Source organism: Anguilla anguilla, chromosome 12 (genome assembly GCF_013347855.1).
Source record: "Anguilla anguilla isolate fAngAng1 chromosome 12, fAngAng1.pri, whole genome shotgun sequence".
NCBI lineage: Eukaryota > Metazoa > Chordata > Actinopteri > Anguilliformes > Anguillidae > Anguilla > Anguilla anguilla.
The window spans coordinates 41,548,760-41,560,977 of NC_049212.1; the positions used below are offsets into that span (position 1 = coordinate 41,548,760).

The 12,218-nt window shown below is 43.2% G+C and overlaps 1 protein-coding gene across 2 annotated transcripts; it reads left to right on the top strand.

Moving 5' to 3' along the window:
• The first annotated feature begins 1,720 nt into the window (after window positions 1–1,720).
• On the top strand, window positions 1,721–10,292 carry rnf169 (ring finger protein 169). Of its 2 annotated transcripts, none has more exons than XM_035385615.1 (6): window positions 1,721–2,445; window positions 3,789–3,865; window positions 4,821–4,904; window positions 6,087–6,196; window positions 6,405–6,504; window positions 6,921–10,292. In XM_035385615.1, exons 1-6 carry the CDS (start codon window positions 2,058–2,060, stop codon window positions 8,004–8,006), a joined length of 1,845 nt encoding a protein of 614 aa, XP_035241506.1. In that variant the 5' UTR covers window positions 1,721–2,057; the 3' UTR covers window positions 8,007–10,292. The 2 variants fall into 2 exon arrangements, with proteins under 2 accessions (XP_035241506.1, XP_035241505.1); XM_035385614.1 differs by having other exon boundaries at window positions 1,722–2,445; window positions 6,402–6,504.
• The last annotated feature ends 1,926 nt before the right edge of the window (window positions 10,293–12,218 follow it).

Below are 12,218 nucleotides of genomic sequence, written 5' to 3' on the forward strand. Positions count from 1 at the left end.
ATTAAACCTTTCTGCTACTATAGATCTTGGAAGTGATGCACCCAACCAATCAGTTAGTCCTTGATCTGTTATTGGATTTTGATTTATCCCTTTGAAGAGCAGGTTTTTTTTTAATGTTTTGCAGTGTTCTAGAACTCCAGGAGTGATTGTTGCATCGGTATTACAAAGTTCAGTTAAGAACATTCTAATCATATATTTGTGATCTTATGCCTTAAATGGGTAAATTGTAACATTTTTCATTATTACTGGCTTTAAAGTGGTGTTACGTTCTCATCATGCTTGAGCTTGTGGGATATCAATAATCATTAAAAGTGATAAACACAGTTTGTGTGTGTGTGTGGGAGAGAGGTAAGGGAGAAAGGTGATTATTTATTTGCACTATTGAATTTATCTGGTACATCATCGATTGATGCAAATAATTAATTACAGGCCATAATAATATTATATTTTATTGTGAATGGGAAAAAATAATATAAGGGTCATTATTTGGAAATATCAAATCCATTAAGCTCAGTTAACTGAAAGAAAATGACACAATTCAGTGAAACAAGGCAGAAGTCTAAAATTCCAAGCAATACTTTTGTTAGATTGTTATAGATCAGAATCTGGAATTATTTAACTGATAGTTGTGTCAGTAAATTGGTAGACTAATTAATAATGCCCCTTCATGGGAAAAAAAATCTTTGGACATATCCTATCATTATATAATGGAGTCTATAACTTGTAACTACAAGGTGGGCCACAGCCAACAGTTGTCCCAGTCCAACCCCCATCTGTAGCCCTGTCTACGAGTACTACAACTGACTGTTCACTAATTAATTCAAATTGCGCGTGGCCTGGGTATAATATAACATTATAATATAATATAATGCAATTTTGGCTTTCTCCATGGAAATTTCCCCCACACACATGGAATTCAAAGCTTATGACCATGAAATGCACTTTTGTACGTCGCTTTGGATAAAAGCATTTGCCAAACGTAATGTAATGTAATGTTATGTGAAGCCTGAAGAAAACACTGCTCTACAGTACATTTCATGACAGGGAAGAGTCCTCTACACATGTCAGCATAGTTGTTTATTTCAATCAATCAATCTTTTTTGTCCCATGGGGGGAAATTTTGTCTGTAGCCAGGGTTTACAACATTTACCAACAACTACATTAAAATTGACAAGGGCAACCATAAAACAATACGACAATAAAATGATCAGAATCAGAATCAGATTCAGAATCAGAATCAGAATCAGAATCGGGTTTATTGCCAAGTAGGTTTACACATACAAGGAATTTGTTTTGGTCAGGTGGTGCGTAACAGTGAACATAAAATAAGATATTGATAAACAATAAATAATAATAACAAAACAATAAAAACACAGATATTGTCAGAAATTGGGTTAAAACAGGCTACATTTTCCCAGTTTCAAAATTCACACAAGCCTGGATTTAGCTACAAAGCATGCAAAAAGGCAATGTTTTTTCTCACATACAGCCTACATTTTCTCTAAACCACACATATATCAGGGCCATAACCTCAACTTATCTTGTTTATATTACCCCACTCATATGCTGGAATATTTCCATAAATCTTACGTCCTGACCCAGTGAAGATGAAGTCCTGCATGTAAAATCGTCTAATCGTCTCCTGCTCCTGTTCTTGCTCACATTGGACGCCAACACGGAAAATTGCTGGTACATTTACAGGTTATGATGTATGTGCAAATGCCCAATGACTGCAACGGGCGAATGATCGACCAGCGAGGGTCGCTGAAGAGCTAGATGAAACGCCGACCCCTAACCGATAGAGTCCTCCCATATCCTGGGTATGGACCCATAACTTGATCAGTCAAACTGATGGGTTTTGTTAGCTAGTTTCAATAACTGTGTCGTTATTGGTAACACGGATTAAAGCTGTCAACATGCGTAACAAAACCCGAGTTCGTAGAACATCGACACCACGAGTGTTATACTGGGACCATTTTGATTCCGTCTGTGGCCACCAGGTGGAGCTTTTTTTTTTTTTTTTTTTTCTAAATTGAGACAGGGAAACACCAATAAATATGGCGGCTGCGGGCCCCGCCAAGTCCCCAAGTGGACTTATTGGACAGCGGGAAAAACAGAAAAGCAGGAACGGGGCCAAGGATGAACAGCCAGAAGAAAAAGAAACTACACGGTTACTAACGTTGGAGGAGGCCAGGTGCCCGGTGTGTCATGAAATCTTCCTGGAACCCGTTACTATGCCTTGCAGACACTCGGTGTGTCTACCCTGTTTTAAGCAAGCAGTACAGTTTACCAGTCTGTGCTGTCCGCTCTGTCGGCTCCGAGTGTCCAGCTGGGCCCGCAGACAGTCCCGGGAGAAGGGCCTGGTAAACACCGAACTTTGGGATATGGTCAGACAGAGTTATCCCGAGAAATGCAAACGGAGAATGGAGCGACAAGAGGGAGAAGGTAAACTACGGAGTTGACCACCAACCTGTGCTAGTTCGCTAAGGACACCTATGCTAGATATGCTGTGTTGTGTACCAGCAATCAAAATTAGCCAACTAGATTAACAAGTTACCCCAAATATAAAATATCATAATGTGGCGTTTATATTTGAAGCCGTAAATGTTGTGTTGTGAAACTAGTAAGCAATCGGCATTATATCGTTACGCTCGGTAAACTCGTTAGCTGGCGAGATGTGTTTATGTAAAAGACAGCTAATGTTAGCTAAGTAGCTAGCTAGTGCAATCAATGCTGCATGGCATTTAGCAATATTAAGTTACGAACGATAGTGCTAGGCTAGCTGACGATCTAACGTTAATGACAGGAGAGTCAGTGTTTCATGCTGTTACATAGCTGGCTTTTTACCTAACTTTTTGTTGTTCCTGTAACTGGCTAGCTAACGGCTACCTACCTACCTATGCTATGTAGCTGACTGGCTATTCTGCTGTGTCTAGCAAGCGGTGTATAGCCGTTAGCGCGCTGAGGAGTCGCTCATCTGTTTCTATGCTTTTGCTATATTATAGTTAACTAGTTGCTATAGTTACCGTTAGCTGGTGAGCTCGGTAGTTGCTGGCTAATGTTATCTAGGAAGCTAGCGGTGTCATCAACTAGTTCGTTTAGAATACGTATTGATAAATTCATTGTTGCAAACATGGCGAATTCATGTTTTCAGTTGTAAGTATATCAAGCAAGCGATGTCAGTAAGGTTAAGTCTGCCGTAGCCTATATATTTTATTTGGTAGACAATAGTAGGGGCGGCAGTCAGTAAAGTTAGTTAACTTTGGCTAGCTCTGGGCTAGCTGTTAAGCAAGTTAGCTAGCTGTATGAGAACGTCGCTCCCCCTTGAGCTAGAACTAGTAAATGCTGGAATTGATTTTATAATCGCTAGTATATTAATGTCACTGCATCAAATTGAACAAATTAAAGTAGACTGAATTTAGTCTACCTGTCAAGTCGCACGTCTGGGCTAACTAGCCATTTTGGAGTTTGACTAGTCCGGGCATGTGTAGTTTTCTGTGGGTGGAGCTTTTGTAATCAACAGATAGCAGTGTGACAGTCGAACATACAGCTTTTTTGGGAAGACTAAGTTAGCACTCACTTTATCTGCTGTAATAATTTGAATCTGATTTAATCTGGATTGTTCATCATTCTTTTTGTGTTTTTAGATTTTACTCATTTTTAAACATTTTAAAATATGGGTAGAAATGTTCCATTGCTTATCTGAAACGCTTCACTAGATAAAGCAGCAAGCGAGGCCTTTGAGTTTATGATTGTGAGGTCGTTCTTTTCTTTTTTTTTTCCTACAGAAAAAATATTCTGTTCCCCTGCCCACATTTGTAAACCAGGAGACATCCGACAGGACTATGAACTGCAAAAGAATAAGGTAATTCCATTGACATCCCATACCTGTGCTTTATACAGTTTTATGCTACATTGTTTTGTTTGTAATGTTTGAGTAAGCACATTATCTCATGACTGGCCCCTAACTGGGTGGGTGGGGGGGGGGTCTTTTATAGGAGGAGGGGTAAGGAGGCATGAAATGGCTCATTTCATAGAAGCTCCTTTTCCCAGAGTTTGTCTAGTATTGATTTCTTTTCACCAGCAGGTCAAATAGCAGAATACGCTTGTATGTAGAGTGCTTCAGTCAAATAAAAACAACTCGTCCAAATAGGGTCTAAACGGTGAGACATCGCTTGTATTTTATTTGACTAGCACTAGATAAGCTGTTGTGCGTCAATGTTAGGATTTCACAAGCTTTTCAGTTCTTTCACAAACATATTCCTTTAAGTTAGCTAAACATTCTAGATCTTTTATTTTTTTTCTCACTTACTGTATTTTATAACAGAAATTATGGCTAACCTGGCTATAACGTTGCCTTGATTTGCATGTGAAAGAAATGGACACGTGTTTGAGTATCATCGGTGTTCATTTTGGCTGCGCCACACCTCAAATTCAACTTGGGCTCATTAATTAGTGGGATGCGGTTTTGGACAGTCTGAGTGAAAACCTATTCCATGAAAATTTCATTTGTAGAAATTCAACAACTTGCAGGAGGAAATTGTTAGTGAGGAGCTCAGTGTGGAACCATTGTTCTCAGTGTAGCTATAACAGAAATGATGGAAAGAGTGTGGCCAAGTACTTTGCAGCTTAATTCGTCTCTCGATAGTCTCCCAGGAAATAAACTACAGCCGTAATTACAAAATAAACTGCCACCCTTAATGGTGCACGTATTATTCAATATCAAGTCAATAGGTTTGATGGTTTACAAGGAGTCAGTGTAAAAACACACAGGGCGGCGATTACAGGAAGTGAGACCAATGAATATTCCTTTTTTTCAGGTGGTAGTGAAAGAGGAGAAGAAGAGAACACAGCCTCACCAGAAAATGGAGGAATGTGGAATACCAAAGCACTTTCAAAACTCTGTAGGTTCTTCCTTTTGTGTTACCGATCAGGGAAAATCATTGCATATCTTTCCACGGGCATGTGCATGAGCACAGCCAGGGTTAGACTGTGACCAGTGAAAAACAACACTGGTGGTGGTTTGTCTGTATGGTTTCAGTGTGATTTCCTCGTATGATTTCAATGTGATATCTCTGCATGTTTTCAGTGTGGTTTCTCTGTATGATTTAATTGTGGGGAATCCTCTGACTGATTTTGTTTTTGGACATTGTCAGTGACTGGAGCTACACAGTCTGTCTATAACACATTCACCAGGTCACAATGGGTATAATTGTGAAATCTTTCACTTCAGATGTATTCTGAAACTTGATTGAGCAGAGATATGAGATGATTGACTCAATTATGCTAATTAGCATTTATCTTCAATAGGCTTAGTGAGTATCAGGTCAGCTCACTCATTGCCCAGTATCACATGGCCACAATATCCCCAGTTTGTCACTGCAGAACAGTGCTAGCTCCTGGATGCAGATGCTGTCTTCGATTCTGTCCAGGGTTTGGGCACGCAGATACCTGCTCTGTGGTCTCAGCCTGTTTGGTTTGTCGCAGCCAATCACACGGAAGATCAGGGGAGCTTTATTCCAGTCTCCCGTCCTTCTCTCTTAGCCCCTGGAGAGCCGCAGTGTGGCCGGGCTTTTCATTCATCTTTAAATCTGCTGCCATTTCAGCCCCAGGGAACGCAGGGAGGTGAAATAGCTCTGTGATCCACTGCTTTACCTGATCAGTTACGTACTGAGTAACAACAACAACGAAAACTGCACACCCTGCAGCTTTCTAAGGACAGTGCATACTGCTGATCTGGAGTGCGTGTGATCCACGGATCCTCATCTCACATTACCTGTCCAGTGCAGCGTGTCCCTGTCTGGCATTCTTTGGCCCTCAGACAACGCCTGTGGTGGTCCCTGCCTCTGTGTGTCCCTGCCTCTGTGTGTCCCTGCCTCTGTGTGTCCCTGCCACTGTGTGTCCCTGCCTCTGTGTGTCCCTGCCTCTGTGTGTCCCTGCCTCTGTGTGTCTCTGCCTCTGTGTGTCCCTGCCTCTGTGGCTAAAGAGGGGGTACTGGGGCACTGGAATCAGCCAAAGCTGCTCTCAAGTGTCACAGTGTTTGTGAAACATTGTCTGAAGTTTTTGTGTGTCGTCTCCGTGCTCAGATCTTTGGGGTGTTATCCGATCTGGAGAACGAAGAGCCGGCCGGAAGGAGGAGCAGGCACGTGTCTGCGTTCGTACGCAAAACCAGGAGCTCTCCAGCCTCCAGCCGAATGTAACTTAACACCTTTCACATTAATTATGCAGTTAACTATGAACTATTACTGATTTACATTCATAGTCATCATTATAGGCATTTAACACCATTAACAGAAATGATCTATTATTTATTATTATTATTAGTAGTATTGTTACTACTGTTATATTCCAGTTGAGGGGTTTCATCAGAAGCATGATATTAGGCCCCGCCCCTTTCTCAGCAGTCTGCAGAACAGGGTGGTGCAGCGGAGCAGAAGCTGTACCGACGGTGAGGAGGGCCGGGCGAAGGACGGCTGCCCGCCACGGCTGTCTGCTATGGCAGAGGTACAGAGCACGTTACATCACAGTGCATTACATCACAATAGATTACATCACAGTCCGTTACACAGTACAGTGCATCACATTACATTACATCACAGTGAATTGTATCACATTACAGTACATTAAATCACAGGACAGTACAGCACTGTACATTACATTACAGTACTTCATAGTACATTACAGTACTTTACAGTACATCGTGTCACAGTACCTTGCGTTACAGTACATTACAGTGCAGTATTACATGTTATCGCAATACATTACATCACAGTATATTTATCATAATTTCAGGGTGCACATTAGCTACATTGTTAATAATGCTAATTTCTGCATGCACATTGGCTACATTGCTAATAATGCTCATTTCAGCATGCACATTGGCTACATCGTAAGGCTTTTTAATGGTTTTCTCCCCCCAGGCTTCCATTGCCTACAGCTACAACGCGGGGATCCTGCTGTCGACGGAGAACAGCCGGTCCCTCTCCGCCCCGGCCCTCGCCTCCGAGAGGAGGCTTCCCTGGCGGGGCATCGCCGTGGCGACCGCCTCCAAACCGGAGCGGTCCATCAGCCCCGAGAGCAACGACAGCATCTCGGAGGAGCTGAACCACTTCAAGCCCATCGTGTGCTCCCCCTGCACCCCGCCCAAGCGGCTGCCGGACGGGCGCTTCCTGCAGCCCACCGTGGTCAAGTCCACCCCGCGGAACCTGAGCCGCGGCCTGCACAAGCCCACCAGCTACGAGGCCAGCCCCACCATCCTGCAGAAGTGGAGGCAGATCGAGACGGACCGGCAGCTCAGCAGGGTGTCCTCCCGAGGAACCGGCACCAGCCCCGCCCTCCAAGACTCCGCCCCCAGGCGGAGCCCCGCGGAGAGGGGCAGGAGGAGGCCGGACGCCTCGGGACGGGGCGCGCTGAAGGAGCGGGACACGGGCAAGGTGTGCAATAAGAGGAGGCTGATATTCGAGCGTCCCGCCGGGGAACAGAGCCCCCCTGTGAAACGCCTGGCCAAGGCCCGGACCCCGCCCGCGGCCCGGCCCGCCCTGCGGAGGGGCGCCGGCTCCTGCGAGGAGTCGGAGGAGCAGGAGGCGGCGGACGGCGAGCGCGTGGGGGCGCGGGACGGGCCCATCCTGCTCCTGTACAGCAAGCGCAGCGACCCCAGACCGCCAGAGCCGCCGGAGCAGAGGGTCAACCCCGGCCCCAAAAACAGCCTGAGGGGCACGCCCGCGTCCCGCAGGGGCAGGAAGAGGAACCAGAAGACCAAGCACCTGGAGGCGTCGGGGCGCGCCCGGAGGGTCTGCGACGGCGAGCGGCGGGCGGGGCGGCTGTACGAGCGCTCGCTGCAGCAGGAGCGGCAGGACCGCCAGCTCGCCCTCAAGCTGCAGAGACAGTTCAACATGGAGGCGGGAAAGAGCAGCCCCGACCGGTACCTGCTGCGGTCCTGGGCCTTCCCCGACGGCCACGCCGAGTACAGCCCGCGCAGGTCCGTCAGGATCTCCAAGAAGAGCTAGCGCCTCGGCTGCAGCCCGCTTCAGCCTGGACTCCGTCTCGGGTCAGTCAGCCGACCCGTTTCTCCACGCTTCGGCCATTTTCTCCAGTTTAGGCACTTAAATTAGTCCTGCGCGATGAAGAGCTGAAGGTGAATGAGGATGGAAACTCCAATAAGTATTTCTATTGCACAGGGGGCATGTTTTTGTTTTGTTTTTTTTAGTTATCTAATTTTTAAAATGTCATAATGACTTTGCCATTATATTGTTTTTGTTTGAAGGTCATAAACTGATCTATTCAGTTGCAAATACTAGAGATTGATCATGTGTATTTTATCAGACGTAACGAGAAGCTTACATTTACCGTAAATGCATTTAACATCATCTCAAAAAAGATTTTTTTTTGTTGATAATTTGCAGAATTAGTTTAATGTATGTGGGTGGTATGGGTTATTCCTGAAAGATCTGTTCTAATCTACAACACACGCATATATTTTGTTTTGTGAACCTTTTTTTAAAAAAATTTGGGTAACGTACACCAAAAAGACTGATGCAGACATTGGAGGTGCCCAGGTACAGGAAGCAGATGGGACTTAGTAATAACAGGACAGATGGGACTTAGTAATGACAGGAAGCAGATAGGACTTAGTAATAACAGGAAGCAGATGGGACTTAGTAATGACAGGAAGCAGATAGGACTTAGTAATGACAGGAAGCAGATAGGACTTAGTAATGACAGGAAGCAGATGGGACTTAGTAATGACAGGAAGCAGATGGGACTTAGTAATAACAGGACAGATAGGACTTAGTAATGACAGGAAGCAGATGGGACTTAGTAATAACAGGACAGATAGGACTTAGTAATGACAGGACAGATAGGACTTAGTAACAACAGGACCGCTAACCTGTGTGAATAAAGGTAGACACCAAAGTGCACAGCGCCTACCAATAATGAACAGTGGCTAAGTTGGCTGCCAATCATACGGTTGCTATGGGGAGCAAAGGTTTTGTATTGGTTCTTACAAGAAATCAATTTAGCACATCTGAAAGCCCTGCCCATAATGGGCTTTGAGAAGTCTCACTCTTCCACCACTAGTGTCACCCCTGGCAACAGGCAGCCCTGGTCACATGGGTAAAATAACAACACAGTTAACCGCATCTTCCAAAAGGACAGGACGGGGAATTTCCAAAAACATGGGTATGAAAGTGTACAACAAAGACATTTTAGCGTAGAGGGTGTGTATGTATAAATGTTAGTGTGTCTAAAAATGAATATTAATACTTGTGTCATGGCCTAATGTTTTTAGTTTTATGAGGGAGCGATCTTCTGTACAAACTCACGACCATGTTTGTATACCTGTGATAAAGGGAATGCAGGTTCACAGGAGCATTTTCACCCTGTTCACTTGTCCAGATTGAATATAAGTCTCACAAGTTTAATGTTCTACTGCACACGTCTTTTCAGTTTTTAAAATAATTTAATACCCCAATGTTGTCGCATTTGAAACAATTCGTATTTTTTTTCCCTTCACGTTTTCTTTGGTCTGATGCACCTTTCAGCTCTGCCACGCCCAAAACTATTTTGGCCCGTCCTTGTTACTCATCGGCTCTGATTCTGGTGACAGACGTTTGGCTCTGTCACCTCTCTCCTTCCTCTCTGCTCGCCTTCCAGTCCTTCCTGCATTAGACGTGAGGTCACCTCACAGCCCTTTACCTGAATGGGAAATTCAGAGGTTAGTGTGTGGAACCACCTTTTATTTAAAAAAAAAAAACAGTCATATTTGCTGAGTTTATCAGCTTTATGATTTCTAAAATGTACAGTGGGTGAAGTGTTCTTCACGACTGTTGTGGAGGACTACATAAGCTGGTCTGCGCTCTCTTTGCTTCGTATTAAAATTAATTATTGACTCATTGGTAAAATTAATTTGATTACTCCTCTCCGGTGGTAAAATGATTGAGGTAAAAAGAGAATCAGCATTATAGTTCTTCGTAAAATGCAAGGCTGTTACTTAGTTTCTAAATGCATGAATTACTGATGGATCACTGTGACTTGACACAGATGAGCTGTTTAGATTCTAACATCGCCCTGTAAATCGCTACGAAGTCATTTCAACATTCACATGTAGGTATTTATTAGATGCGTATCCAAATAGGAACGGACTATCTTTACACATTATTTGAATGGAACTGTCAACGAAGTACGGAACGGTGTCTGTTTACTCCCAAGAATGAGTATATTGTATGAGTATTGTTATTTTTGTCACAGTTTGAGTTCGTGTTCAGTGGTTGAAAAATGATGTGTGTTTTCAATGAGACCCCCCCCCCCCCCCCCCCCCCCCCCCCAGGAAATGAATGTGGAACGAAGGTTAAAAGGAGAGCAATCCAGTTTTACCAACGTCATTATTCAAGACTGGCAGGTTTCATATTAATGTAAAAAAAAAAATCATGGCTTTGATTATTCAGAATGAAAAATGCCCTTGGTTATTGTGTCTGCTTATATTTTCTTTTACATTCTTCCTGCCTCCATGTTGAAGCTTTTGCCAGTTAAGAGTTGATGGGGAAGTTTTTCTATGATGTTTATTTGGGGAATTGTTTGAATGATCATGGTGTTATAATTCCTTTTGACTTTTAAACTGCACAGATAACTTTATCTGTATCTATATACGTATTTTGACCACATACCAAATTCACCACTATAAATTTCGCCTGAATTCTTTTATAAACCTAGAAAAAAAATTGATTGGTTATGCGATTGTATTGAAACCCTACTGTATGTTTTCTGTCAAAAGCTTCAAAACTACTTATGCAGTTGCCATTTTTATTAGTTAAAATTATTTACTAACTGCTGTGGTCACTTAGATTTAAGTTATTTTGACTTGGAAGTGTCCTCTCAGTGGGGTAGGTCAGAGAAGGCTAGTGAGAAAAAACTCAAAAACACTCGCATCAGTTTTTGCTTTCATTTTCACCATTAATGAAAAAGGTAAAAAATATTAGCAATACTTTTTTATTTTCTTTTGCTGTGTTGCTAGTGGTTAATCCAGCAACAGTTGAGGAACTGGCCAATGAGGTGACTTTGAGTACTAGAGTACCTTTAAGTGCTCCAATCAGCAACCTGATAGCACAGGTGCTCCTGGGATAACGTTCAGTACAGTAGCAGGCCATGAGTAGTGTTTAGAGCTGACTGATTTCTACACAAACATTACAGTCGCATTTGTGTTCTGCTTTTGTTTATATTTCATAGTTTGTTTTTTTTTCTCTCGTGTCAGTGTAGGATGCTCTGTGCCGGCAGTTTGGCCTGTCCTAGAGATGATCTGATATAAAAATAAAAACTGAACCATATTTCTCCCTTGTTCCCAGTCACAGCTTTTAGAAAATGGAAAAATACCGACCACTGTGTCTTGCCTTGCGTTTTTGCAACACTGAACTATGCATCAGGGCAGAAACGTGCTGGAATCCCAGCGTTTGGCCGAACCCTTTAATACCTGCCAGCCAGCTCTGATCCCAGAAGGAGTTCCGAATCTGACTAATTCATATTTGTTGCTTTTTTGTCTAACAGTCTTTCAAGGGCTATATATATAATTTGACCTTCTACTTTTACTTTCTGTTAAAGCTTTTAAAAACATGTCATGTTAGTCTGCCGTCTGCCAAAATGAGCTTTAATTATGTCAAATGTTTAAATGCTTAGCTAACAATTATTTAAGGTGTAATGAATATGCACAAATGTGTACGCTGACATATGGGCACTTACATATAGGCCTACTCACTGTATATAGGTTTATTTTGATATTTCAGGGCAAGTAAACTAGGTTTGTGCCAAAGTGGATTCTTTCCTACGGTTGTGGTGGTGGCGGTGTGATTTAAAATGGCGGTTTGGGTTTATAAGCACAGAAATGTGCTTGCTGTTACCACACCCTCATCAAAAAGAGACAGCAGATATATTGAGATGTACTTGGTTTTTTCCTTACCAACTGGTATAGCACTGCAGCTCAATTCCATTCACAAATTTTCACTGGTTTCCTTCCAGCATAAAGCCTGGCAGTGATCCAGTTTTAGGGAATAAACCGTGGACTTTCAGAAACAGAGCCCCTGTCAGTAGTGCAGGTGTGTTAGCGCTCCATACCCCACTTTTGTTGGGGGGGGGGATCTTCCAACAGTCTGCAAAGTATATATTGCTGCTTTTATTAGATCCTGACAGAGAAGTTAGTTTCACAGTCCGATGTTCTTCACACTGTGCGT